At 42.5% G+C, this 26,028-nt stretch overlaps 1 protein-coding gene across 2 annotated transcripts in view; it reads left to right on the forward strand.

The window, feature by feature from the left end:
• The first annotated feature begins 10 nt into the window (after positions 1–10).
• NUP188 (nucleoporin 188) overlaps positions 11–26,028 on the forward strand; it is a 29,565-nt gene continuing 3,547 nt past the window's right edge. The window contains exons 1-39 of one of the 2 annotated variants that reach the window (XM_075439334.1): positions 11–68; positions 1,982–2,036; positions 2,602–2,675; positions 3,266–3,350; positions 4,046–4,126; positions 4,615–4,659; positions 5,294–5,386; positions 5,528–5,647; positions 6,065–6,276; positions 6,982–7,096; positions 7,527–7,727; positions 8,432–8,521; positions 9,105–9,170; positions 9,701–9,820; positions 10,280–10,406; positions 10,523–10,678; positions 11,032–11,158; positions 11,813–11,900; positions 11,995–12,071; positions 12,234–12,348; positions 12,696–12,816; positions 13,050–13,116; positions 13,539–13,667; positions 14,885–15,018; positions 15,427–15,533; positions 16,326–16,532; positions 17,183–17,352; positions 17,692–17,761; positions 18,428–18,495; positions 19,082–19,277; positions 19,799–19,876; positions 20,223–20,308; positions 20,744–20,889; positions 22,016–22,197; positions 22,587–22,787; positions 23,448–23,540; positions 23,753–23,911; positions 24,652–24,789; positions 25,861–25,935. In XM_075439334.1, the coding sequence (XP_075295449.1) occupies positions 43–68; positions 1,982–2,036; positions 2,602–2,675; positions 3,266–3,350; positions 4,046–4,126; positions 4,615–4,659; positions 5,294–5,386; positions 5,528–5,647; positions 6,065–6,276; positions 6,982–7,096; positions 7,527–7,727; positions 8,432–8,521; positions 9,105–9,170; positions 9,701–9,820; positions 10,280–10,406; positions 10,523–10,678; positions 11,032–11,158; positions 11,813–11,900; positions 11,995–12,071; positions 12,234–12,348; positions 12,696–12,816; positions 13,050–13,116; positions 13,539–13,667; positions 14,885–15,018; positions 15,427–15,533; positions 16,326–16,532; positions 17,183–17,352; positions 17,692–17,761; positions 18,428–18,495; positions 19,082–19,277; positions 19,799–19,876; positions 20,223–20,308; positions 20,744–20,889; positions 22,016–22,197; positions 22,587–22,787; positions 23,448–23,540; positions 23,753–23,911; positions 24,652–24,789; positions 25,861–25,935 (4,500 nt within the window). In that variant the 5' untranslated portion in view covers positions 11–42. Of the gene's footprint in view, positions 69–256; positions 384–1,981; positions 2,037–2,601; positions 2,676–3,265; positions 3,351–4,045; positions 4,127–4,614; positions 4,660–5,293; positions 5,387–5,527; positions 5,648–6,064; positions 6,277–6,981; positions 7,097–7,526; positions 7,728–8,431; positions 8,522–9,104; positions 9,171–9,700; positions 9,821–10,279; positions 10,407–10,522; positions 10,679–11,031; positions 11,159–11,812; positions 11,901–11,994; positions 12,072–12,233; positions 12,349–12,695; positions 12,817–13,049; positions 13,117–13,538; positions 13,668–14,884; positions 15,019–15,426; positions 15,534–16,325; positions 16,533–17,182; positions 17,353–17,691; positions 17,762–18,427; positions 18,496–19,081; positions 19,278–19,798; positions 19,877–20,222; positions 20,309–20,743; positions 20,890–22,015; positions 22,198–22,586; positions 22,788–23,447; positions 23,541–23,752; positions 23,912–24,651; positions 24,790–25,860; positions 25,936–26,028 lie in introns of those variants that run through there. The other variant, XM_075439335.1, reaches the window with a different exon arrangement.

A 26,028-nucleotide genomic window follows, 5' to 3' on the forward strand; every position in this document is an offset into this window, starting at 1 on the left:
CCGCCGACGCCGCGCGGCGAGTCACGTGAGAGGGGAGCGAAGATGGCGGCGGGCGGGCTGTGCGCGAGGTAGGGGGACCCGGCGGGGCGTGCGGGAGGGGAAGGGGAGGTGGGGGCGGCTTCGTTCCTCGCTGCGCGCTGGCCCCGCTCCGGGGGGGGCGGGGGAGCGGGGCGGGGAGGGTTAACGGCAGCGGGGCCCGCGCCGGCCTGGCCCCGCCCCCCGCGCACCCATCGAGGCCCCGCCCCGTCCCTCGCTGAGGGGCCCCGCGGGCCCCCACTCCCTCCTCAGGCGGCTGAATTTGGGTGTCAGCCGTGACTTTTATGTGATTTTGCGTTTCTTCTGTGCTGCCATGTGGTGGAAGAGGAGACGTGAGGCAGGATGCGGTGAGAGCCGGCTCTTCGGCCCAGCTGAGGCCTCGGTTCGCGCGGGCCTGGGCCGGGCCCCGTCCCGCAGCCGCCCTCGGTGGGAGCCGGGCCTGCAGGGGTTGGTTTCCACCTGGCGGACAGCTGTTTGCGAATGTAACAATCATCCTGCTCTGGGTGGCTCTGCTGCGGCGGGGGGGCTGGACCGGGTGACCCACAGAGGTCCCTTCCAACCCCCACCGCGCTATGGTTCTGTGGAGAGGGGCGAGGGAAGCTCCTCGACGGATCCCAGGGCCACTCATCGCTTTGGATCGGCGCCATCGTTTGTGCTGAGCACTTTTTTTGACATTTGTTGTAACATTTTCAGGCTGGAGTGTGCCTGGATATCTAATTCTTATTAAATTAACATCTGTAAGCCCTAATGGGGACAAGATCACTGCGGTGACGTGTGGTCGCATGAAGAGAGCTTTCCTTCCTTAGCTGTCTTGGAGTCTAATTAACGAACCGGCAACCAACCGTGGCCAGCTGTGTTTGCAGAAGAGGTTGGGAGGGAGCGGAAAGTAGAAGGTCTAGCTCTGCTGGGCTGGTGCTCGGTTCTACATAGCCATTCCTTTCTTGGTAAAATTCCTTGGCCTTTCGGTGCTGGAGAGGGTGCACCCGCAGCTGGTGGCTACCTGAGTCAGGAGAGGTTCGTTAGCTTATGCACAGGGAGGTGCACGTAACTGTCAAGGAATTAGCAGGGAGGAATTATGTTGATAGGTGTACTGGAAATAATAGGTCTTATCATGTAAGTGGCACCATGTGTCACAAGTTGCAGATGACTTTCACTGCCACAGTACGTTATTTTGATGATGCTATTCTAAAAATAAGTTAATGAGTGTTACTGCCTTTGCAGACAGTCTTTGTGTGGGGAGCTGGGGTGTGTAACTCCTGATTTGTGTTACATTGCCAACAAATCATCCTTTGTGTTCTCGAAATATTCTTTTTGGCAAACATCATGTTTCAGAACTGTTGTAGGGACACTCATTTTTCTGGATGTGAAGGCCAGGGTCAGGATTTTATCTGTAATACCTTGTAGTGCAGACTGGCTTTTCTAGAGTTCTCAGGAAGAAACAAGAAGCTGAGGGTAAATGTTCTGAAGACCTGCGGCAAATCATTCTACCTTGTGTACAGGTGTTGCAGTTTTTCATTTCACACAGTTTTATGTTCCATTTAGAGTGAAGGATGAAACTGTTATGGAAGAATTTGTTTAGAGGAGAGCATCGGATGTAACTGAAAAAAATATTGCTGTATACTTTTATTAAGTTTGTTTTAACTAACCTCAGACGTCCAAGTAGCAAAATCAAATTGAGCTAATAAACCAGTATAAACGTGATGCTTCTTTAACATGAGTTTGTGAGTCTCGCTATATCAGTTGTTGCCCTCTTTGGGTCTTTCCTGGGTTCTCCCAGGACATCTGAAACTGGTCAGCTAAAAACTAATGTTCCTTGAATCAGTTTTCTTATATTGCAGTGTGATCTGCTCTGACTTAATGGCAGGTTTGAAAAGGTGTAATCTAAATGGAGGCCTGAACTAGTGTTCATCGTTAAAATACTCTTCACCTTTCCCTTTGTATACAGAAGCAGCAGAGAATTGTGGACAATTCTTCTGGGCAGATCAGCTTTAAGAGAACCAGTAAGTCCGTGTCTTCCTAAGCAGGTTTGCCTGTCACTGAATGACCAGTGAAAATATGTTTTGCTGCTTTTTTCTCTTTCTCAGTGGGATTTTTTCTTTTTCTCTCTGTCTCCGCTGTTTGTTCATTGTTCCACTCCTTGTTTGTAGCTGCTTCATGAACTGCCTGGAAGGTTATATGTGAAAAGGCGGTTCCTTTTCTGGAGCAGACACAAGTGCTGCTTTCTAGACTGGCTGGCCTGGGGTATCCATGAGTGGTACAGTCTGCTTCCTTATTTGCTGGGATGGAGCCTGTGCTTTTAAGAATTTGCAAAGAGGTTGGAAATCCAAATGTTTCTGAACCTAGTCCGCTGCCTCCTAGTTCCTCTCCCTTCCCGTGATCAGGCAAGGCAGCGAGCTTTCTCATACGATATGCACCTTGGATCAGTCTGAATTGTAGATGCTTCTCTTTCTTATTCCTGTCTCTTTTTGGTGGTGGAATTTCTTTGCTTTGCTTAAATTTAACAAGTCTGATACTCAGCAGTGCATGTTGAGGAAACTGTTCAGTAGCATTTGGTTCTTTTTTTAGGCACAGATTGCGACAGAATTGAACAAGCACTGGCAGAGATTGTTGGAGGGACTTTCATACTATAAGCCGCCCAGGTATAGTAATTGCCTGATTTTAGAAATTAACCTCTAAAATGGGGTCTCCTAATAAGTAGGGGAACATGTTGAATATTTCTCTCTGATTACATAAAAATAGATTTTTACTTTCATGCATGACTTGAGATTTCAGAAGAAGAATAGTAAGAGAAAATACTTAGTCCACATAACATTTTTGGGCCTGGAATACAGAGACCAGAAAGAAGTAAGAGCAGTTTCTGCTGTCATTACTAATGTTAGGTAGCTCTTAACTCTTACCTCTGCTGAGCTGCAGCGATGATGCAGGAGTGTGCAGCCTGTGGAGAAGCGACTCCTCTTGACTCGCAGTCATCCCAGAAAGACATCCAGATTCCCTCACTGAAGAAGGTGGAATGCATATAGCCTACATTTATTATAGTGACAATTGTGAGCAACGTTTTGTCTGGTGGGAAGATTACAGAATATTGTTGCATGAGATATTGAAAGGCCATTGAGGAAAAAGCAAGTGTTAGTTTTAAATTGATAAAACTGAGAACTTTGAAATTGAGCCTCGTTAGTTCATTCTTGAGATTGATGCATTTTTCATCACTAAAATTTCTTTTTTTCTTTAGTACAACTTCCGCAGAAAAAATAAAAGCTGATAAAGATGTAGCTGCTCCACTAAAAGAGTTGGGTCTGAGGGTCAGCAAGTTTTTGGTGAGTGATGGTGCTATTCTGGTGGTTTTTTTCCCCTGCAGTTGGAATGTATTGTTATTGGGATTCTGTTATTTAAGTAAACTTCTTAACGTTGAATAGGGGCAAACTGAAATTCCTTTCACTTCAAAATAATCTAAAGGATGTCAGAAGTACATGTTGGGGCTGTAGGTAAAAATTTTAAAAAGTGATTAGTGACCTTGAGATGCCTCAGTTTTCCTGGCTAACACCCCCTTCGGCTGCAAAGGGCCCTGCAGTCACCCACTTTTGGTCTTTCTTGGGTTCTTTCAAGACATCAGAAACTGCTCAGTTAAAGACTGATGTCACTTAAACCAGCTGCCATATTTGAAAATACTGTCAGCTTACTTGCAAGGTTATGTTCCTTCAAGCCAGAGGTAGGAATTTGGTGACTGGTGGCAGTACTTTTTTTTTTTTTTTTTAAGATCACCGATATCTTCCTTTTGCTGTAGTTAAATCGGCTACATCTAAGTGACATGAAAGCTTATGTATTTTGCTTTAAACAGAAGTGCTGACTGAAGCAAGCATCTGCCCGATGCAAAAATTTTTCTTCTAGCGTATTTTGGAAGTTATTTGTTTTGAAGAGGAGAGCTGCCTGAATGTTTGGAGAGAATCTGCATCTTTAATGAACTCTGTTGCCCTTCATTCATTTTAAAGCATCTCTTTTTTTTTTTTTTCAGGGTCTGGATGAAGAGCAGAGCGTACAGTTGTTACAGTGTTATCTTCAAGAGGATTACAGAGGAACAAGGGACTCACTGAAGGTCCATAGCTCCCATTTATGTTCTATTTACTCCATGTCTTTGCTTAATACCAGTAGTTTGTTGATGCATATGGCCACATGTTAGTCTGAGTTCTGATCTGGAAATGACTTTGTGGAATTTCTTCTCTGAACCTGGAATGCTCAAGTGCTGCTCTAAGGAAGTAAGATAGCAGATATCCAGGCCTAACTTTCTAGTATGTCTTCCTGCTTGGACCTCTCTGCAGGAACTCAGATCCTCGCTCTGTCACAGGAATACAGGAAAACTACAGATTTGTGAAAGAGAGTGGGTAGAGATGAAGAACAAATGCGTACTTACAAATGGGTGTTTTGGTTTTGTATTTTTGGACTCTGTCTTTCCAAAAGAAATGGAAAGAAAAGATAGACTTCTGTTTATTTCAGTCTTTTTTTTTTTTTTTTTGTGAGTGTGTATTTTGTCAGTAGGTATTTCTGAAGTAGATAATTCTTTGTTTTGTTGTGTTTTGTATACAGACAGTTCTTCAGGATGAAAGGCAGAGTCAAGCTCTGATGCTGAAGGTTAGTAATTTCCATTTGTATTTTCTGTTGAAAAGACCTGTTGACAGAGAACCAACTTTATTTCTATGGATCCAGAAAATCTTGGAATAATTGAAGTATTCCTTCATAAAAAAGAACAGATTTTAGAAGATGCTTCTGAAATAGAGGGATGTGCATAAAGATTTGAACAGTGTTAGAAGTTGCTACAGAAAGGAAATTCCGGGCTTAATATCAGGGAATTTAGATGGGCAGGCGTATGCTCCCATGTTTTCCAAAGCTTATGGTTTTATATTTTATTGTCTGAAGTGACAACTCTGAAATGGAGACTGATAATCATATCTGACAGAGGATAAGAAGGATGAGGAATGAGAAATCATCTCTCTGTCTCTTTGCCTTTCTTTTTTTAGTTTTCTCACTTAGCAGTGTAAGTACAGACATGTCCCTATGGGCATGTTTTATTGAGGTCTTTAAAGTTAATTAAGGTGGGGTTTTTTTTCCAGATAACTTAAAAACTGCTTAGTTGAAACTCCATGTGTAGTAATGTTTGAGCACTGTATATTCTTGTGATAAAGGCCTTGGCAGTGTGTGGGAGAGGAAAGTGTGTGGGAGTTGAATGCTATAGCAAAGTGATATCAATGACACTGTATATTCACAGCTTGCTGACTATTACTATGATGAGAGGATCTGCATTCTGCGCTGTGTCCTCCATCTACTCACGTATTTTCAGGATGAGAGGCACCCTTACACAGTGAGTACAGGAACCTTTTCCTGAGTGTGAAGTCATTGAAATAGGCTAAATATGTAAGGTGTGTGTTAATGTCCACTTGTGATTGTAAAAAGCACGTGAGTGTGCATTTGAGAAGTTCATTAATTTGTTTGTTTGTTTAAGGCACAGTACTTACAGTGTGTTGAAAAGTTGGAGAAGGACCTAGTTCCTAATTACCGGAAACAGTTTGAAGCACTGTACAAAGCAGAAGCTCCTACATGGGAAACACATGGAAATCTCATGGTATTTTGTTTCTTGCTATCATTTATCAAACTTCTAAAGTCTTTCTTTGTATGTAGTGTACTGGAAAATGCATATGTGCAGATGCAGTTAAAAGGGATGTTTCTCCTCGTCCAAGAAACCTAAAATTTGTTTTCTCTCTAACAGAACACACTTTTACTCGGAAATGAAGAGTTGTACGGAACGTGTTGTTCCTTTTAATAAATCCATTGATAGCCTTCAGCTAACAGATCCATTTATGTGTAGGTGTTCATAATTGCTCTGCATCAGCACACTCTGTATTTACAGTGGCTTTCCTTGTTGTTGATGCAAATCGCTGGCTACACGCGCTGTTGAAATGCTTCAGCACTCCTCAGTTTCTGACTGCTTTGACTGATCTGCGAGCTTCGACATATGATGGTAGAACTTTTCCTTGTGCAGACAGAACGTCAGGTTTCCCGTTGGTTTGTGCAATGCCTCCGTGAACAGTCCATGCTCCTGGAAGTCATCTTCCTCTACTATGCATACTTTGAAATGGCACCTGATGAGCTTCTGGCATTTGCAAAGATGTTCAAAGAACAGGGATTTGGCACTAGACAAACCAACAGACATTTGGTAGATGAGAGCATGGATCACCTGGTGGATCGTATTGGGTAAGTATCATGTATATTTGTGAAGCCAGTATGGAACGAAACAATTGTTTTCCTCTCTAAAAAAAGTACTTACCGTTCTTTCTGCTGCCTTTTAAAATCACCGCTATTTCAAGCTGAGCTTATTGTGATGAAGGCAAAATAGCTTTTCTGGTCACACTGGAGATTTGTGTAATAGTGAAAGTGTGATTGCCAGCTAGAGAGGTGTCCATACACTAGCTTTAATCTGGTGTGTAATCTTGCCTCTGCCAAGAATGGCACTGAAGACACAGTGCCGCTCCATCTTAGATGGTCTAGTGGCAACGTGAAATGATGTCTTCGCAGTCCTGTGCTGGTAGCCTGCTTACAAAAAATGGCAGTGATGTCTTCATTTTGCTGCATGGGACATAACCCGAGCTGCAGCCAAGGGGAATGAAAATCCTGCCAGGTGTTACAAAGGTGGGAAAGGTATCTTCAAATTTCAGTGACCACTTTTTGTCTGTTCAACCAGAAACGGTAGTTCTGAAGATTGTAATCTGTCATATACTAGCATTTGAAGACAAAATGTGGATTACCTGCTGTTAATTTAATGTAATTTCTTATTGCTTCAAAGAACAGCTGAACAAAAGCAAACTAAAGGTTGTTTTTTGACCACTTATTATTTAAAAAAACCCAGTTGATTTCTTAAAGTTTTTGACCTAGTTGTTTTTATTCTTTTCCTGCTTGTAGCTACTTTAGTGCTCTTATTCTGGTGGAAGGCATGGAAATTGACTCCCTCCATGAGCGTGCTTTGGATGACAGGACGGAGGAGCACAAGTTAGCTAACAATGAGCGTATCCACCAGGTAAAGCGCTGACAGTGACCCCTCGTCAGGCCTAACAATACAGAATTTACTGTGAATACTGAAGCAAGGCTGTTTAAAGATTGGGTCTGTAAGTTTCTGATGCTTGGGTTTGTTGACAAAGTGTAGGAACTAGCATCTGCATAACATTGTAGGGTGAATAAGAACCAAATTAATTCCTCTCCCCCTTACATTTCCTTGGTTATTCTGGGCCTTTGTCTAAAGAAAGGTGTGTGCAAAGACAGTCACTAAACCATGGAGAAAAACAGACCAAAGCTGCAAGTATATAATTTGGTCTGTTGCATGATTGAAATGATTGTCTGCAAGGGAAAGGTAGCTGTTAGCAAGAAGACGCAATCAGCTTTATGCTTACCGAGTATGAACTTCTTTCAGAAGAGCTCAGTTACTTTGCTTTTGTGTTGTCTCTGCACAGGAGATGGACAGTCAGCTGCTGCAGTTAGGGGATGTCTTGCATCACGCTCCAGTGCTTTTGGCCTGGGCTCTGCTCCGTCACACTGTAAGCCCAGAGGAGTCAACAAACGTTATCAGGAGAATGGGCAGCACTGCCATCCAGCTGAATGTTTTCCAGTATCTGACAAAGCTTCTACGATCGCTGAGCAGTGGGGGGAAGAATGTGAGTTTCTTATAATCATATATATAAGTTTTTGAAGGCTTTTAACTGCTAGTGATGTAGAGGTATGATGGGAAGCAGATGATTTTGAACCAATGTTCTTTCAAACTAAATCTGGTTTTAAGCAGAGGATGCAGTAAAGCATGTTTTATCATCATACTTTCTTTCAGTGAAGATCAGAAATCAGGTTGAAATGAAACAGATTTCTACACGCAAAGAATAAAAAAAGCTTTTGTAAATTGAGGAACTACATCTCTTTTGAGCAGAGTAGACTGCATTTAATCACATTTTTTGATTTGCCTCTGTAAGCGTGCTTGCCAGTGTGGATCTTGAGTATTAGATCATTTAACTCTGCACTACTCTCTGCATGTGGTTTCGTTAGACAATACTGTGTGTGAGAATGAACTACTCTGTAGGCAGAAGCCAGCAAAAGCAAATCCTTTTGATTTATGTGAACACCGAGTGCTGCTTTTTTTGATGTTTGGAAGGCATTTCTCATTATAACGGTAGTGGCAAGATTTCACATTTCGGTGAAATATTTCATGTTAATGTGGAGCTGAACTAATGACTGCTTCCTGTTTTGCTGCCCCTCTGCTGGCTGCAGCAAGGACGTCTGAAAAAGGTGGTTACTCAGTTTGTAAAGCAGACTGAGTACAGTTACAGTGTGTTCTGTAGTTTTAATGGTCTTGTGTATTCTATCTTTGCAGTGTACAGCCAGCACAGCTTGTATGTGTATTTATGGACTTCTTTCCTTTGTCCTGACGTCACTGGAATTACATACGTTGGGCAGTCAGCAGGTAAGCGTCCAGAGCTCATTGCATCTGTTACCTAATTTAAGATAACGTGTCATAACTGATACTAATTAGTATTGTTAGATTGTAATCCTGCATTTGAGACTGCGAACTTTGTGACTTGGATAGATCTAAAAGAGTGATTTGCTGTTTTTCCTACTGCATTTACTCAATGCAAACTTAGTAAACACCTCTGCAGACTGGCCGATTACTAGTTAAAGAGCGTATCTTGCACTTGAAGTCCTATGGATTTGAAACTAATCATTGATGTGTTATTTCCAAAGTAACGGAAATAATACATACTCCATCTCCAAGTTTGAGAAGACATCATACAGCACTTTGCAAACATGGCAGACGTATTTGTCCTGGCCAGTTCATTCATGATAAGGAGCATGGCTTTAGGCTGGCTGTGTGTTCTGGGTTCAGGTGTGTTGGGTGTTTCTTTCTGTTTTGACTAGAGGAAGTAATTACATCTTGGCTGGTAAACATAAAAACTTAAATTCCAAAGATGTGGCAGAACTTGTTTGGGGTGTAAAAATACCCCTGTGTAAGGTAACTTTTATTTTCTCCATCCTCCCTTCCTTTGAAGGATATAATTGATGCTGCATGTGAAGTTCTGGCAGCTTCCAGCATTCCTCAGCTCTTCTGGAAGACGGTGAGTGTGTTGGCAACTTCTTTGACCTACCTTGCTTATAACTAAAACCTGATAAAAGATACCCTTTTAGGAAAGAAACAGACTCATATTTATTTAGTTAGATTCTAGGAGGACCTGAGGAGCTAGTGCTTGTTTGTATCTATCTTTGATTTACTTTTGCCCTTTCCTGCCTTTTAGGTACAGCCTTGGCTTTACTCTTGAAGGATACTGGAACAAGTTTTAATATAGGTGATAGTTTAAACCAGGGCTGGGGTTGCAAGGACTGAACTAACTGCTGGCGAAAGCATCATGCTTATTTTTGTTGTTGTCACAGAATTAGGATGATATGTAATGCATTATAGTCTTACTTCCTGCCTTATACTTGCACACTGCCTAATGCTTTAGTCTGGGCAAGGACTGGAGTGATACTTCTGTGCATGATTAATGTTAAATGTACAACTTAAAAAGGAACAGTATCCTTGTGCTATACTGAGACCATTGTAGCATTTCTTTTTGGTTACACAACATTTGTTTTCTGTTTCCATCACCAGGAACCTACTGCAGGTCTGGGTATTATCCTGGACAGTGTGTGTGGGATGTTCCCACATCTTCTTACTCCTCTCCTTCAGCTGCTCCAAGCCCTTGTATCTGATAAATCTACTGCAAAAAAGGTACAGGTTTCGCTGTTTGGGAGATGATTTATTTCAAGACATGCTATGTGATAATGCTGTGTGATTCTTTCTCTCCTTACATGTGGTTATCTCGATGGCAATCTTAGATAACAGACATTAAGCATTTGTCAAAGAACAGTAGACAGGGCTCCTTTTTAGTCCTGTGCTGTTGCAGGACACTGTTTTCTGGCTTTTAGAAAACTTTTCAACTCTAATGGCCAAGGATTAAGATAGCGCCTAATTCTTCAGGTTGTACTTTACTCCTAAGAAGCTCCTGATTCATTAGATGAGACTTGTCTGCATGTGTGGGCTGTCTAACAATGTTTTGGTAGGGTTGACGTATTAGAAGGATATTGTCTGCATCAAGAAACTTGTCTATTCCTGGAAATGACCTGGTTGATTAATTTTTAAGAAGATCTGATTCTTTGGCTGTATTGTTTAAGCTCTCTCTGTATGCAGGTATACAGTTTCCTGGATAAAATGTCCTTCTATATTGAACTGTACAAGCATAAACCTCCTGATGTGATCTCTCATGAAGATGGCACACTTTGGCGAAGACAAGCTCCAAAGCTCCTCTATCCTCTTGGTAAGGAAACTGCACTTAACCTTTTCGTATTGAAATGCTCTGGGGAATTTAGTTCTTTATCTGGCTTCTAAGTCACGGGTAAATTTGTGACTATTTCAATCTTCTTCAATCTTTAGGATTAGGTCAAACAAATCTGCGGATACCTCAGGGCACAGTGGGCCAAGTGATGCTGGATGATCAGGCTTATTTGGTACGATGGGAGTATTCCTACAGCAGCTGGACACTGTTTACCTGCGAGATTGAGATGCTGCTCCATGTTGTATCGACAGCGGGTGAGACAGGCTGGGAGTATAAAAGAGAATAAGTAATTGTTAATTGGTATCAATTTGAGGTTAATGGTAAGGTTGAACAGCTCTGAATACTTTTGGAAGGGCATGGAATACTTTCCCAGAAACCTGATTTTTTAATTATTAGTATAATACTGTAAAATTCACTGAAAAAGGCCAAGAGCATGTAGTGAGATGAGATAAATTTTAGATGAGAGAGAAGTTGAGATAGATAAAATAAATGGTTTTGGTATATGGAATGATTATGGGGATGTGTGGCAAGATTAATGCACGTTGCTCCAGGTTTGATTACTGCTTAAGTACGATTTCGCATTCTAGTGTTCGTTTTCTTCACCCAGATGTGATTCAGCATTGCCAGAGAGTCAAGCCAATAATTGATCTGGTTCATAAAGTTATCAGCACTGATGTATCAATAGCAGATTGCCTTCTGCCAATCACGTCGCGAATCTACATGCTCCTGCAGAGGTAAGTCACTGACTGGCTTGAAGACATTAACAGCGGAGGTACCTGAGACGATATAACGAGCTGGAAGAATGGCTGATTACTGATTTTGCCAAGAGCTTTGCAAGAAGTGTGTCTCAGTGCTTGAATTCCCCAAGACTGGTGTTCAGTTCTGAAGGCTTGAATTCCCCAAGACTGGTGTTCTGGCTACACACTGTTCAATGCTTCGATGCAGCAGAGTGGCCCTTCTCCTTCTTTCGTGAATGTTGTTCAATTTTGTCCATTTAAAGGCATTTTTTGTTGGTAGCTATGTTTGCATGAAAGGGGAATAAAACATATAGTTAGAGCAGTAACTCCAAGTATTAAAACAGTTTTACTTACTAACTCTTCTCTCGTCTTAACTGCCTGGGAATTGATGTTCTGCTGCATAATTATTGTTCACTGTGACAGTCTGCTGTCTTGCCAGCCTTGCCTCTAGCAGTAAATTGATCTGACTCAGGTGTGAGGGGGAGTTGGGAAGTCTAGACTGAAAGTGCAGACTCTGATGTCTGTATTTACCTAGTTAGGTTTTATACTTGTGTACTTTGGGGAGACAGAAGCTTTTTTGATCCAAACAACGGTATATAGGCTAGACCACAGATGGCAGTCCTTTTTATGCATAATATTTCTTTTTCCTAGGCTAACAACTGTAATCTCTCCTCCTGTGGATGTTATTGCTTCTTGTGTCAATTGTTTGACAGTACTGGCTGCTCGGGTGCCAGCCAAGGTGAGGAGGTGACCCTTCTGGGTTTGCTGGGTTTGAGACCTAGTAGACATGTAGATGTGAATGAGAGGGAATATCTGTACTTTTTCTCTTGCAGGTTTGGACTGACCTTCACCATACAGGGTTCTTACCGTTTGTTGCCAATCCAGTGTCCAGTATGAATCACATGATCAGGTATTCATGATCCCCCAGCCCGTTTTTTTGTTTTTTTTTACCTAACCTATTCATAACCCATCATAAGAACTTTTTGCCAATGTGAAATCTATGCATCAGACATCTCTAACTCCTGTCAGAGTCCTGCTATTCATGTAATAAACCCTTTTGTTCATTTTGCAGTGCAGAGGGGATGAATGCTGGGGGCTATGGAAACTTACTGATGAGCATAGAACAGCCTCAAGGCGAGTACAGCGTTACCATCTCCTTCCTGAACCTGATCACAACTCTTGTCCGGGTGAGTGCTTCTGGCGTGGTCTGCATGTGAACTCAGCTGTAGGCTGTTTCGATGGGAGAGTGAAACACAGCCGTGACTGAGATCCCCTGTGCAGCAGGTCTCTATGAGTAATCATTGGTTGACGCTCCCTTCTGCACTCTGCTGTTTGTGCTTTCGCTGTAGTGTGATTCTTTCAAAAAACTGTTTTGATTCATGTGATCTACGAAAGAATACAAGTGGCTTGTAAATCTATGTCCCCGTGCTTGGTAGTTTTCTCACACTCTTAAAGACATGTCGCCTATCTTCCTGCAAAAGGTTTCTTGTCTTTTTAACCAGAAGGGGAACAGTAACATATATGTTTCTCCTAGGGACAACTTGGTAGCACCCAGAGCCAAGGACTCGTGCCTTGCATTGTGTTTGTCCTGAAGGAGATGTTACCAAATTACCACAAATGGCGTTACAACTCTCATGGAGTGAGAGAGAAAATTGGTAAGGATGCTGAAGCGGGGCAAAGGAGGAGGGGGGGATAAAAAGGATCGCCTGTCTTCTCAGACAGTATGCGTGAATATTTCTTCCTTTTTTTATCATACCTTTTCTAGCATGCATTTGGGATTTGCTTTGTATGTCTGTCAGTATTCCTAGATGCTGTGGTTAGGTTGAAAATATTAAGAACGAGACAATAGATCTTCCTGAACTGAGCAGTCCATTTATCTCTGTTTTAGGATGCCTTATTCTGCAGCTGATCCATGCTATACTGAATTTATGCCCTGAAATGGATCCTCGCAGCAGGTAAGACAGGTGATTTCAGATCTGCACTAGCCTGGCTTACAGTGCAGCGTGGCTCTGTCACTATCTTTTGTTTGTTTTTGAATGTATACGACTAGGAATGAACTGGCATGGCTGTGTAGTGCTGGTTTCAGCTCTTTTCAGTGTTACTGAGTACAGGAAGGGTAGAAAAAGACTAGGGACATTGGTTTTTAGAACACCTGCTGAAGAAAGAGAAAGCAGTAAAAAGATGTCCTGGGACAGTGTGCCATCTGCTTTCTTATCTGGTGTATCCACTCTGAAGAAAGTAGAAGGGGGAATAAAGTAGGGGTCAGTGGGTGTGTAGAAATTAAGAGATTACTTTCTGGTAGTTTCCGAAGTGCTAGATGGGGAAAATCCTGCAGGTGCTTGTAGTGATGATGTCCTGTGCTGTTTGTGTCTTGCAGCAATGGCCCCAGCCTCCAGTCCTTGTGCATCTTCAGCCTGGCCAACACTGAAGCAGGGCAGGCTGTCATTAACATCATGGGGATCGGTGTGGACACCATCGATATGGTAATGGCCTCCCAGTCTAGTAGGTGAGTGGTGTGTTTCATTTCAGTAGTGTGAGAAAGGGAGCAAATGATAATATTTGAAAGGAAGCTTTAATTGATTGCATTTAACAGGGAGTGGGCATAGTGGCTAGCCACGGCAGCTTGCCTCATATAGTCTGGAGGAACAAGCCTGGTTTGTTCCAGATCTGCGTGTAGTGTTTGCTGTACACTATCCATTTCATGCAGTTGTTATGGTTTGCTATTTCTAAATGATGTTTGGAGTATGCTGGTGGGTGTAAATGTGTTCAGTTATTTAACATTGCTAGCAGTTACAATTTTTTAATAAAGAATTCACTTCAATGCAGTTTATGAGATTGTATAAGTGAATTGGAAGAGAGAAGACTAGAGGCCATGTTAGAAGTTCTGTGTCTTCAAGTAACATGAGTTCAGATGTAGCTATGTTCATGAATAAATTGTCATAAAGCTTGAACTGTAATTTTGGAAGTGCTGGGGGGATGATCAGTCCTTTCAGGGTGGTTCAGAAGGCAGCGTGAAGTACTCTGGAAGTATTGACGACGTTTCCAGTGTTGAGCGTCTTTGAAGTTCCTTATATGGCTTTCACTGAGGCGTGAATCTTTTGCTTTAGCTGTGGTTGAATCTCTCTCCTTCCCTCTGTTCTCTTTTCCTGGCCAACCTTACTTAACACACAGCCAGCCAAACTTGCTAGCAGGTTGTTTCTGAGAGAGTCTGCCATTTTTTTCTTTCAAAACAAGTCTGGAAGGCAATCCAGACTTGTTAATGAGAAAGTGAGACCTGTTTGAGAAATGTTTTTCGCTTTAATGTCTCTTGAGAATGCTTACCTGATAAGGAAAATCTTAGGAAAACACCAGACTTAAAACCGGTTTTATCTCTTCATCCAGTTCTGATACACTATAATTTCTGTGAGATTGGTTCTGTAAATGTTTCTCCCTTTGTCTTTACACATTTTAAATCTCTGTATCCCAAAAAGGGAAAAGTGACAATAGGCTGTTGGGCTGTTTTTTGTTCGATGTTGAAAACTTCGGGCTGGGAAGGCAGTATTTTTTGTGGTTTTGTCGGGGGTTGTGTGTCAGCCACTTGTACGTGTTGACATGACAGTCTGAGTAAAAATGTCTTGCAATCCCCGACTGACAGAGTATAGAATTTCCTCTTTGATGTTGTGCAAGTAATAAATGTTGGTTGTCAACACAGTTGCTGACTTTGGTTTCTTTTTGGAAATGCAGTGATGAGTCGCAAGGCCAAGGTCAACTGCTGATCCAAACAGTTAAGCTGGCGTTCTCGGTTACCAATAATGTCATCCGGTTGAAACCCCCCTCTAGTGTGGTATCTCCATTAGAACAGGCGCTTACTCAGCATGGTAGGTATTTCTCTGTGGGGGCAGCCTGGGAAGCTGTGGGGTTTTTTTTATTATTTGCAAATAGTCAGTGTGTCTCCTTATAAACAGTAGTTAAGATTTCGAGGTTCCAAGAAGTGGTTTCTAGTGATGGCAGAAGGCTTATTCTCCTTCCTCTGAAGCATTCTTCTCCTCTGGGACAGCTTCTGAAGTATTAAGCAAGTGTGCCTTGTTGTTTGCTGCTTTGTAATGAGATGGGTGTAATTACAGAATATAGCAAACCAGCTGCCATAGTGCCTCTGGCTGGGCCCATCACTTGCACTTCTGGAAGACTGACCTAGTTCTCACCTTCTGCTATGGAAATCATTGTTTGGTAAATAGTTGCATCTTGTTGCAGTTTCTTCTCTTTGATTTTAATTGTGTTCTCTCCAGGTGCTCATGGAAACAATCTTATTGCGGTCTTGGCCAAATACATCTACCACAAGCATGACCCTGCACTTCCACGCCTGGCCATCCAGTTGCTCAAACGACTCGCTACGGTAAGATGAGACTCACACTTGCTCCTTTGCTTCTCATGTTGTGACTGATTCCACCACTGAAATTCTTTAAAGATAATTACTTCAGGGCTTTTTGTATCAGGGAGCTTAATGCAAGTCAGTTGAAGGTAGTGTGGACCGAAAGCTGTAAGTTAGAGCACACTAAAAATCACATAAAGGGCCCTTAGTTTTTTAACATAATCTTCTGCTGTTTCAGAAGTCACTTAGCATCTCACTGAGAGGTGAGTGCTTTCTGCAAAGTATTTGCACCTCCAGCTGATCTCTTTCCACTTTGTTGAGTAACTTTCTCAAGTCACACTCTTAAATAGAATTGCTACACCTTCTTAACTAGAACTTTTACATCTTATTGAGAAGAGAATCCCATTTAAGTTTTTATTGGGAGCTTTCAACTTTGCCTTTTAGACTTGCTCTTTTGACTACTATACTTCTGAGAACGTATTTGCAGTTTTATTAAAGCGTATAATCCAGCTCTGGGTTTATTAATTTCAAGAAACATTATTCCAAAACTGTTTTTGTTTTATCCAGTTTTGTCATAACCCTTGAGAAGCAGGTGAGGGATAGAGCAGAATTGCCAAAGAGGAAAATTTGGATCACTTTGCAGGTTTCTTCCTGCTTAATGACAAGAACTTACTTTTGAGTTCCCTCACATATGTTCATAGGTTCAATATAAAATATTTTGGAGTTTCAATTTGAAATGCAAATCACCTTATATAGAGAAAAAGCATTCTGTAGAGTTTGGTTATTCTTGCTTCTGATGTTTCTTTCCTTTTTCAGGTTGCTCCCATGTCTGTTTATGCCTGCCTTGGTAGTGATGCTGCTGCCATCCGTGACGCCTTCCTCACCCGCCTGCAGAGCAAGATTGAGGACATGCGCATTAAGGTCATGATACTGGAGTTCCTCACAGTTGCGGTGGAGACACAACCTGGGCTCATTGAGCTGTTCCTGAACTTGGAAGTGAGGGACGGCAGTGATGGATCAAAGGTAGGATAGCAGATACTTGCGCAGGGACTCACTAGTCTTTTCTTGTAGCTTTCATAACAGTCTTATGGCACTAGGCTCTAAAATCTGATAATTCTTACATGTAACCCAATGTGCTGAATGTAAAGATAAATGCAGCTTGTGCTTGCAGTTAATGGGTGTGCTGCTATCCCAGTTTCACTTTTCCCTATAACCAAAGAGAAACTTTCCCCAATGTTTCAAGGCAGATACTAAATTAGCATAAGAATATCTGCTGAGTCAGACCAAAGATCCCTGTGGCCCTCTCTCTTGACTCTGACAGTGGCCAGTCACTGAGAAGGCTGAAGGCTGAGGTACAATGGACAATACCAGTTTTCCAGAATACTCACTCTGGTGCTTTGCAGTTCAAGGTTGTCTTGGGTTGGGACTTTCTGAAGACACTTGATCTTACAAAGTCTTAACATAGCTTATTTACTCCTCTAAAAATATTTTTTTCCTCTCCTGTGTTATGACTACTTTCCTTGCAGTCTTATACAGTATATATGATGGCATCATGTATTTAAGATTTATTTGTCTGTGTATTGTTCGAGTGGAAGCAAGCACATTCTGCCTGAATAGGTGCCTACACAGTGGTTCTGTGGCGACGTAACTTCTCTTGTTTCGTCTTGCTTTAGGAATTCAGTTTAGGGGAGTGGAGTTGCCTCCAAGTAGTCTTAGAGCTGATAGACTCCAAACAGCAGGAGAGGTACTGGTGCCCTCCGCTGCTGCACCGTGCTGCCATTGCCTTCCTGCATGCTCTGTGGCAGGACCGGCGAGACAGCGCCATGCTAGTTCTGAGGACAAAGTGAGTTGTTGTTTTTCTACAATGCATTTTCTTTCCTTTTTCCCCAAACACTTTTTCTTTGGTTCAGCAGACTTTTCAGGGACATTTGCATCTTAGTCTTTGTGTGCCCTGGTAAGGGTATGCAGTGTCTCTTTGAAATTAGTCTCTTGGGAAAGAAGACGAGAAGCCCATGTGTGCTTGTTCAGAAGCAAATACATTTTATTCTGTTTCTTTTATACAAAGCTATATGAGCTTGTATTTACCAAAGCATGTTTTCTATGAAGTTTGGAATGGTCAAAATGCTGCTAGGCATGTGGTGTGGGGGAGAGAACTCATTTTACTTCTGTGTATATCTTTTAGGCCAAAGTTTTGGGAAAATTTAACCAATCCCCTCTTTGGGACCCTTCCTCCACCTTCAGAATCATCAGAGGTGAGTTACATCCAAACAAAATGAAGGTAGTTACCTACTTCTCAGAAAAGGTTTCTAAGTGGTGTATGTGATTCTTCCCTCTGCTTGCTGTTTTCTAAAAGGAAGTATGATCAAGTGGTTTAAACACAGGCAGGAGATAAAGTGAATGCTTTCTGGCTTTGCAGAGACTGTATGGCCATGAGCTATCTTTTGAAATTCTCTGGTCTTTATTCATATGTGAAACAAAAATAGATGTTACCTAGCATCTGCGGTAACACTTACTCTTTGGAAGATGTGCTGTCGGTAGTGTATCCATACTATACCTCGTGTGCTGTTTGGCAAAAGAAAATCTGCCTTTCCCCCCCCCCCTCCCCCAGCATAGCTCAGGCTGACTGGTATCCCAGAGGAATCGATTAGGTGGTTCTTGTTCTTCCTTTCTGCAGGAGTTTTCCCCTTCATTATGAAAGTCCTGTGCTCTCACTCAGAGTGCTGCTTTGAACGCAGCATTCTTTCCTCATTATCACCAGTGCATGATCAAATGACATAACTGGTGCTGTCATGGGAGAAACAAGTCTCCTGCAAAACTGAGTATCAGTCTCTGCGAGCAGATGGGTAGGAGTAAATCAGAATTCCACTCAACCTGTGCATCTACGTGCTCAAATTCTGCTTTTTTTTTTGTCTTTATAGCTCAGCGTCTTGGATACGTGTGCCTTAATCATGAAAATCATCTGTTTGGAGATCTACTATGTTGTCAAGTGAGTCTTTGGTAGTCTCTCCTTCGTCCCTGTAGTTGTCAATTATCTAAACTTTGTGTGTTAAATCTTGATAGACCACACAGGCTTTGAGGGACAAAGTACACGTAATCCTGTGAAAATACAGGAGGAACAGTGATTTATAAACAAATCACAAATGTGCATTTGAGTTTTTTGCAATCACCAATTGCAGAAAGAGATGTTACAGTCTTTTTGCAGCCTGTAGGTGAGAGTGTTAGTATTTTCCTTGTATCCTGGAATGAGAATATACAGTATTTATTGCTGAATATCATTTTAGTAGTTTTCTTCCACTCATTTGGTTTTCCTGAACGTAACTGCCCTTCAGTATGTTGAAAAGTCAGGATTAACTAAAATCTCTGCTTAAAAAAAAAAAATCATAGATTTTCTTCAAGGATCATGTTTTTCCTTCACATTTGATGCAAAAAGTGGGATTCCCTGCACAGGTCTAATATGTGGAATAACCTTCACTTGCAAGCTGTGTCCTTCGCTTTCCCACCTGAATCTCAGAAGAAGTATCTTTTCTGACCAAAGAATAAATGAAGATAACTTCTCCTCTTGATTTGGTCAGGGGCTCACTGGATCAGTCCCTGAAAGACACGCTGAAGAATTTCTCCACCAAAAAACGCTTTGCCTATTGGTCAGAATATGTGAAGTTACTGGCATATCACGTGGCAGAGACAGAGGGCAGCAGCTGTGCCTCCATGACAGAGTATCAGATGCTCATCTCGGCCTGGCGGATGCTGCTGATAATCTCTACTAGCCATGTAAGAGCTACCTCTTATCTTTCATGATAATCTGAAATTAACATTTTCAGTAATACATTGTCAGCTTCTCAGGGCCAGCTAAGCCATAATGAAGAATTCACTGGTTTTTCTTTCAATTTTCTTGTATACGTGCTTACAACACAAGCTGGGTCGAGCATGGTACAAGAGGTTAGAGTAGACAGTGTTTTGGTGTTTGATCAAAATGAGCATATTGTCTGTCTGAGCAGAGGAGGGAGGTAGTAGGTAATTTTTGTAGCAATTTTAAGTAATTCTGTAATCCTGAAGAGATTTTGCTGAGTCAAGTGAGGCAGGGGTGCACCATTAGGGAAATCAGTCATTGCTGACTTTTTGTCAACTGTTAGTATAATACTTCAGTGGTTTCTGTAAAACCGCATTATTCAGCAGCTATAAAATTTGGTGGATTCTTAAAGTAACAAGTTAAAACTGTAGATTGATGTTGGACTGCTAAGAAGGTGCATCTTTTGTTGTGCTTGGTTGATCTGTGTCTTTGTGGATCTTAGGCGGATATAATGCATCTGACTGATTCTGCAGTTCATCAGCAATTGTTTCTGGATGTGCTAGATGGGACCAAGGTTTTGGTAGGTGCTGCTTCCTGTCAGTTCTTTAATTTCCCAATTGCTCATCTATGAGGAGTGCTATTTCTGCAGCTGCTTGCCATCATAGGTTTTTTTAGATCCTGTGAAATTGGGCTGAAACAAAGTCTCTCTCCCTGCATTGATGAGCTGCTTATAAAACTTTAGTTTGTACGTGTCATTCTTGTCATCACTGAGTGACCCCGCAGAGGGTCCTGGCTCTGGTCCCCTCGATGCTGATAGCTGTTGAAGAACAGACCTGGTCATTTGGTGGTGGTGCTTGGGCTGGGGGTTTCTTAAGTGTTCTTACAGTGACTATTGCAACTGTAACTCTTGCAGTATTTCTTCTTAGCTTCTAGTTCCCGTGTCAGTCTCCTGTCTGCAGCTGGGGTCTATGCTGTGTACCCTTCTTCTGATTCTGCTCAAACAGTGGAAGAGGTAGGTATTTTGTTTGGATAATTATTAGTGACTGCTAAATATGAAAACTTGGGACATGATGTTTAAGTGTTTTACTCGTGAGATTCCCATAGTGATTTGGGGCGGAAACTGAAGCTTTATCATAGAATTCTCTTTTGGGATGGCAAATGTCTGTAGGTTGTTGCTGAAATCTCTTCTAACAATACATTTATGGTTTGGCTTCCTGCTTGCTGGTGAAAAGTGTATCAAAAAAAGCTGTTGTGATGATCAGTCCTGCATTCTTACTGTACTGTGCAATGTCTTTAGTGAGATGCAGGTGGTGACTTAAAGTTTACTTGGAAGAACTGCTTTTATTTGTGTGGATCATATAACTTATGATCCGCACAGCTCAGTCAAGCCAGTATATTTATTGAGGGATCTTGTCTAATCTGAAGAGCTCTCCCTTTTTGTTGTCAGCGAGTTGGGTTCTGTGGATAAAATCATAAACTCCTTGACGCAGATTCTGGAGGGAGTACTACAGGCAGATCAGCAGATGATGGAGAAAACCAAAGCCAAAGTGTTCTCAGCTCTTATCACTGTGCTGCAAATGAAGGAGATGAAAGGTGAGGTGGTGTATGTACAAGTGTCAAGAGCAGGGCTGGCATGGCTGAATACACCCTAACATTCTAGCGTTTCCAAGATAAAAATGTACATGTTGTTAGTAGGAGTACAGGATGCTGAATATAGTCACCAGCCTGTGGGACTTCTCTACGTTTTTCTTCTTTTAGCTAGTTTTAGGAAGAGATGAAGTTTATCGTTCACAGTATGTGTATGTCTTCCATTTTCTTGTCTTTCCCTTACAATAACCTCTATGTTTGACCAGTTTGATAGAGTAAGATAGGGTTCCCATGTGTTTTTGAAAATAGCTCAGCAGGTGTGAGAGGGATACCCTAGTAAGGCCATCTCACAGAGTGGCTGTAGAGCTTAGATTCTGAGATCAACTTCTAGTCAGATGGCAAAAGACCCAAACACAAGAAAGTCTTCTGAGGGTACATTTTGTTACAAACCAGAGAACATAGTCTGGTCATTCCTCCTGTCACTGGTGGGGCATCTTACATTGCAGTAGGACTTGAAGACCCTCAGTGGAATCTGGGCGGTACTTGTGCAACACGTACAGAGGCAGCTGTGGTGTTGAGAGTCATATCAGCTTGCTTGTCTGTGTAGTTCTTGTCCCACTGCTTGGGCTCTGCAAAGAGGGTTGAGTTGTTCTTAAATGTTCTTCTTTGTTGTGGAGTTTGAGTTTCCAGTCACACTGGTAAAAGATGGTGCAATCTATTATAAAAGTTTTGGTGAGAATGTAGTATTTATATGGACTCACAGAACATAGACTGCACCCGCTGGCCAGTACCAGCAATCTTGAGAAATGGGTAGGAAGTGCTGCAGTGAGCAGTTATGGAATAATCTGTCCATAGTACTACTTGATTTGTGCCTTGAAATGTCATGGGTTTATATGACTTCTTGGGAAAACAACATGTTTTTATTATCCAGACAACCATCTAATCCCTTATTATATCCTCCTAGGCTTAATCATCTAACTTAGTCCCAGTTCCTCCCATTCCATTTTGTAGCTTTTGAAATGAAAACAGAGTAAATACTAACTGCAAGAGATGTGTCCCAGTGATGTCAGTTAAACTGGAAACCTAAGTACAAGGATTGTGTGTTAACTGGTGTCTGTTCTGTGTGTCACAGTGAATGAGGTCCCACAGTACTCCCAGCTGGTGTTGAGCGTGTGTGAAACACTCCAAGATGAGGTCATTGCACTCTTTGATCAGACTCGACACAGCCTGACCTTGGGAGATGCTACAGATGACAAGGACAGCATGGAAACAGATGATGCCTCCCGAGTTAAACACAAAGACCAGCGAGACGGGGTAAAGGACCTGTTCATCTGCTTTGCAACCGAGTTTTTTCTCTGTAGACAAAAGTTCCACCTATGTTTGGAACAATTTTCCCTTGCGACTTGTTGGCTTCCAAGGAAGTTTCAGCAGTTGCTATTTCAGAATTACTCCATGTCTTTGCAGCACACATCAGTCTGGGAAATCGGGTGTTGCTCCCTCTCTTTCAGATCTGTTCTAAAACACATTGTCATGATTACTAATACAGCCAGAAGGTGCGTAGAGTGTGATGTGAGGGATACCTGGTGCCTCAGTTTATGATGCTGAGAATGATTGAATTTCAGATTGTGTTAGTAAATGCTTTCAAGGTATTCTTGGTTCCCATGTCAAGCCTATACCTCCTTTTCCTTTCCTTATCACTGCAGGTGTGTGTTCTGGGTCTGCATCTGGCTAAAGAGCTCTGCGAAGTTGATGAAGATGGAGACTACTGGCTACAGATTACTAGGAAAGTCCCTGTGCTTCCTACTATCTTTACCGCTTTGGAGATCAGCCTAAGAGTTAAACAAAACCTTCACTTCACAGAGGCCTCATTACATTTACTGCTGACCTTAGCAAGGACTCAACAGGTGAGAGATGTGGAGAAATGAGAGCATATAGCTATACATTTTTTATAGGAACTGTATATCTCATTATTCTGTCTGTGATGGGGCTGAACAATGATCTGTAGAGGGGTTTTTCAGAGGCTGGCAAGCAGTAGGTCCTGTATGTTCGCCCTGTTTGTCGTGATAAGGGGAGGTCTCGGATGGAAGAGCTGAGCCAGCCAGAGCAGACCTGTAATTTAGAGCAGGCACTTCTGCTGAATGTGTTCTTCTGCACTGCAAATTATCCCCCCCTCGTTAAAACAGCATTGAGGGTTGGAACCAGCTTTCTCATTAGTTGCAATAAAGCATTTTTTATCGATTACAACTTCAACTTTGTGTGGGCCTTTAGGTGAAAGCAAGGTGTTTCCAAAGCCAGCCCTTTTCAAAGATTGTGTATGTACCAAACCAGGTGATGTCAAAATTGAATTCATAGTGCAGTTCTGCAGGTTAAATTTTACTGCAAGAGCAGTGTTTCTTGTCTTGATACTGAATTTTTAACAACATAGAAGAAGTGTGTGTAGGTGAAAGTTGTCTGAAAGGGTTGTGACAGTGTAAAGGATAGAAATATCTAATGCAAAATAAGTCTCTTCAGTCTCAGAGCAGAGAGAGACAAATTTTAAGAGTAGCTTGTTCTGTGTCTTGTAGGGAGCAGCAGCAGTGGCTGGAGCTGGTGTCACGCAGAGTGTCTGCCTGCCCCTCTTGAGCGTGTACCAGCTCAGCACTAACGGAGCCATTCAGGTGGGTGCTACTGCCTTTTGGGTGGGAGCACGCCGGGAGAACTTGCCATGCCCTGCCTTGTGGGCTGGGGTTGGAGCAGAGCCCTCCAGTCTGGGAGCGCAGCAGCCATCCCGAGAGCCTGGAGATTTCTGAAGTAGTGTGAAGGGTTTGTGGCGTGTCACACTCGGCAGCAGTGTAAGTAAGTGGCTTATTTATGTATCTGATTTGTTCAGACATCTGCTTCATCTCGGAAGTCTCTGGATGCCCCCTCTTGGCCTGGGGTCTATCGTCTCTCCATGTCGCTGATGGAACGCCTGCTTAAAACTCTTAGATACAACTTCCTGACGGAAGCACTGGACTTTGTTGGTGTCCATCAAGAGAGGATTCTTCAGGTATCTCACATACTTCCTCTGTGGTGGTTCACTTGGCTTCTGTGTTGCAATAGAAACATGTCAGAAAGTGCAGAAGCACTGAAAAGAGGCTCCTGCCTCAGAAAGATTTACAGTAGAAATAATTCCATAGTGGGAGAAGAAGGGTAGAATATACAAGCCATGCAGTCAGGCAGGGATAATTGTTATGATACTTGTTAGAGCCGGGCAGTCACCATTTGTGCATCCTGTTCACTCTTGGGGTTATCACTTTTCTACAGGTGTTCAATACGCCTGCTCAACACAGTAGCAGAAGTGAGAGTTTGATGGGAACTCACTTTCTGGCTGTCTGCTCTGGAAAGAAAAGGATGAGAGCTGTGCTTGGAGGTGGCTTCAGCTCCGCCTTGCTCAGATAATGAAAATGCTGTGGTCGGGGTTCAGCCGCCATTCGGGTTGGCAAACTCTCGTGTTCTGCAATACTGAAATACCTGCACCGTTTATACCGTGGTGCTGAATTACCTGCATGCTCCCTAGACAAATAGCTCTCTTCTCATATGGCAGCGTAGTTCGTGAAATGTATTGACCTCTGAGTAAATATGAAGTGCTTTGGGTCTGGCCCTTGTGCTTTGTGGCTATGGTCATGAATGCATTTTCTGTCCCTAAGGGCAGATACTCTGCATCTTCAGCTTTTTCTCCTAGAGAAGGGAACGGGCTTTTTGTGATTTAACTGTAATCGCCCTGATTTACTTCACTCTCCTTTACAGTGCCTGAATGCGGTACGGACAGTACAGAGCTTGGCCTGTCTGGAAGAGGCCGATCACACTGTTGGCTTCATTCTTCAGCTCTCGAATTTCACAAAGGAGTGGCATTTCCACCTGCCACAGCTTATGAGGGACATGCAGGTAGGGATCGGGATGCTGCTGTGGATGATACCTTGCCTTGGAGCACAGGGATTTGCATCTGTGTCCTGGTTTTGGCTGGGTAGAATTAATTATCTTCTCAGTAGCTGCTGTGGTTTGGATTTAGTATGAGAAGAATGTTGGTAACACTGATGTTTTCAGTTGCTGCTAAGAAATCAAGGACTTTTCCAGTTTCTGGCATTCAGCGAACGAGCAGGTGTTCAGGAGCTGGGAGGGAGCACGGCCAGGCAGATAGCCCAGCTGGGCAGTGGAAACACTACACACCACAGACGTCGTGCTCAGTTAATGAATGGCGGTCGGCTTGGCGGGGAGGGAGCTCTCTGCTCTCTTGTTTCTGTGAGCTCGAATCCTTTCTTGTCTAGGAATTTGAACTTTTTGGGGGGTTCAGGGTTTGTGGGTTTTTTTTGCGAAATTCTCAAAAATTCTCATGTTTGACGTTCCATGATTGCTGCTCAGGGACTGGCTGTGGATCAGTGATCAGGTAGTGAGAAAAATGTTATCGTATATAGTTTGTTTCGCATATTCATTATTATCTATTATTAGTAGTAGTAGTATTTCCTTTGTTGTCTTATTAAACTGTCTTTATCTAACCCACAAGTTTCCCCTTTTGTCCATTCTCCTTCCCATCCCGCTGGAGGGAAGAGGAGGGGTGAGCGAGCGGCTGTCTAGTGCTTGGCTGCCGGGTTAAACTGTGACAGTGTGTCAAGAGAAAATGGCACTGTGTCACGTTTTTGTTGCTGCTCTTTCAGTAGGAAATTTTGCTGAAGTCATTTAAATGTCTGTTCTGTCAGTACCTTGACTGCATTGAGTGAGGAAAGGTAACTGTTGTGAGACACATGTGGTAGCTTGGAAAAATAACTTAGGGAATTCAATGTCTTGCTCTTGGTTCTCAGTGCCAGGTGACTCCAAGAAAATACTAGGAAATCAGGAGACTGCATTGATCCTTCATGATCACAGTGTTCTGTTTAACTGGATTTTCTAGCTTCCACCAATGGTAGTGAATATTGAGTTTTGAGCTTTTAAGATATTTCTCCCTCACCTTATTTATTTCAGGTGAATCTGTGTTACCTGTGTCAGGCCTGTACCTCCCTCCTGCACAGCCGCAAAATGCTCCAGCACTACCTGCAGGTGAGGCTGGGGACCCTAAACCCAACTGTAAGTTAGGAGTGTTGCACGCCTGTGCTCCCTGTTAAAAGGCAAATACTGTTCAATATCTGGGCT

The sequence above is a fragment of the Opisthocomus hoazin genome, chromosome 19, assembly GCF_030867145.1.
Source record: "Opisthocomus hoazin isolate bOpiHoa1 chromosome 19, bOpiHoa1.hap1, whole genome shotgun sequence".
Taxonomy (NCBI): domain Eukaryota; kingdom Metazoa; phylum Chordata; class Aves; order Opisthocomiformes; family Opisthocomidae; genus Opisthocomus; species Opisthocomus hoazin.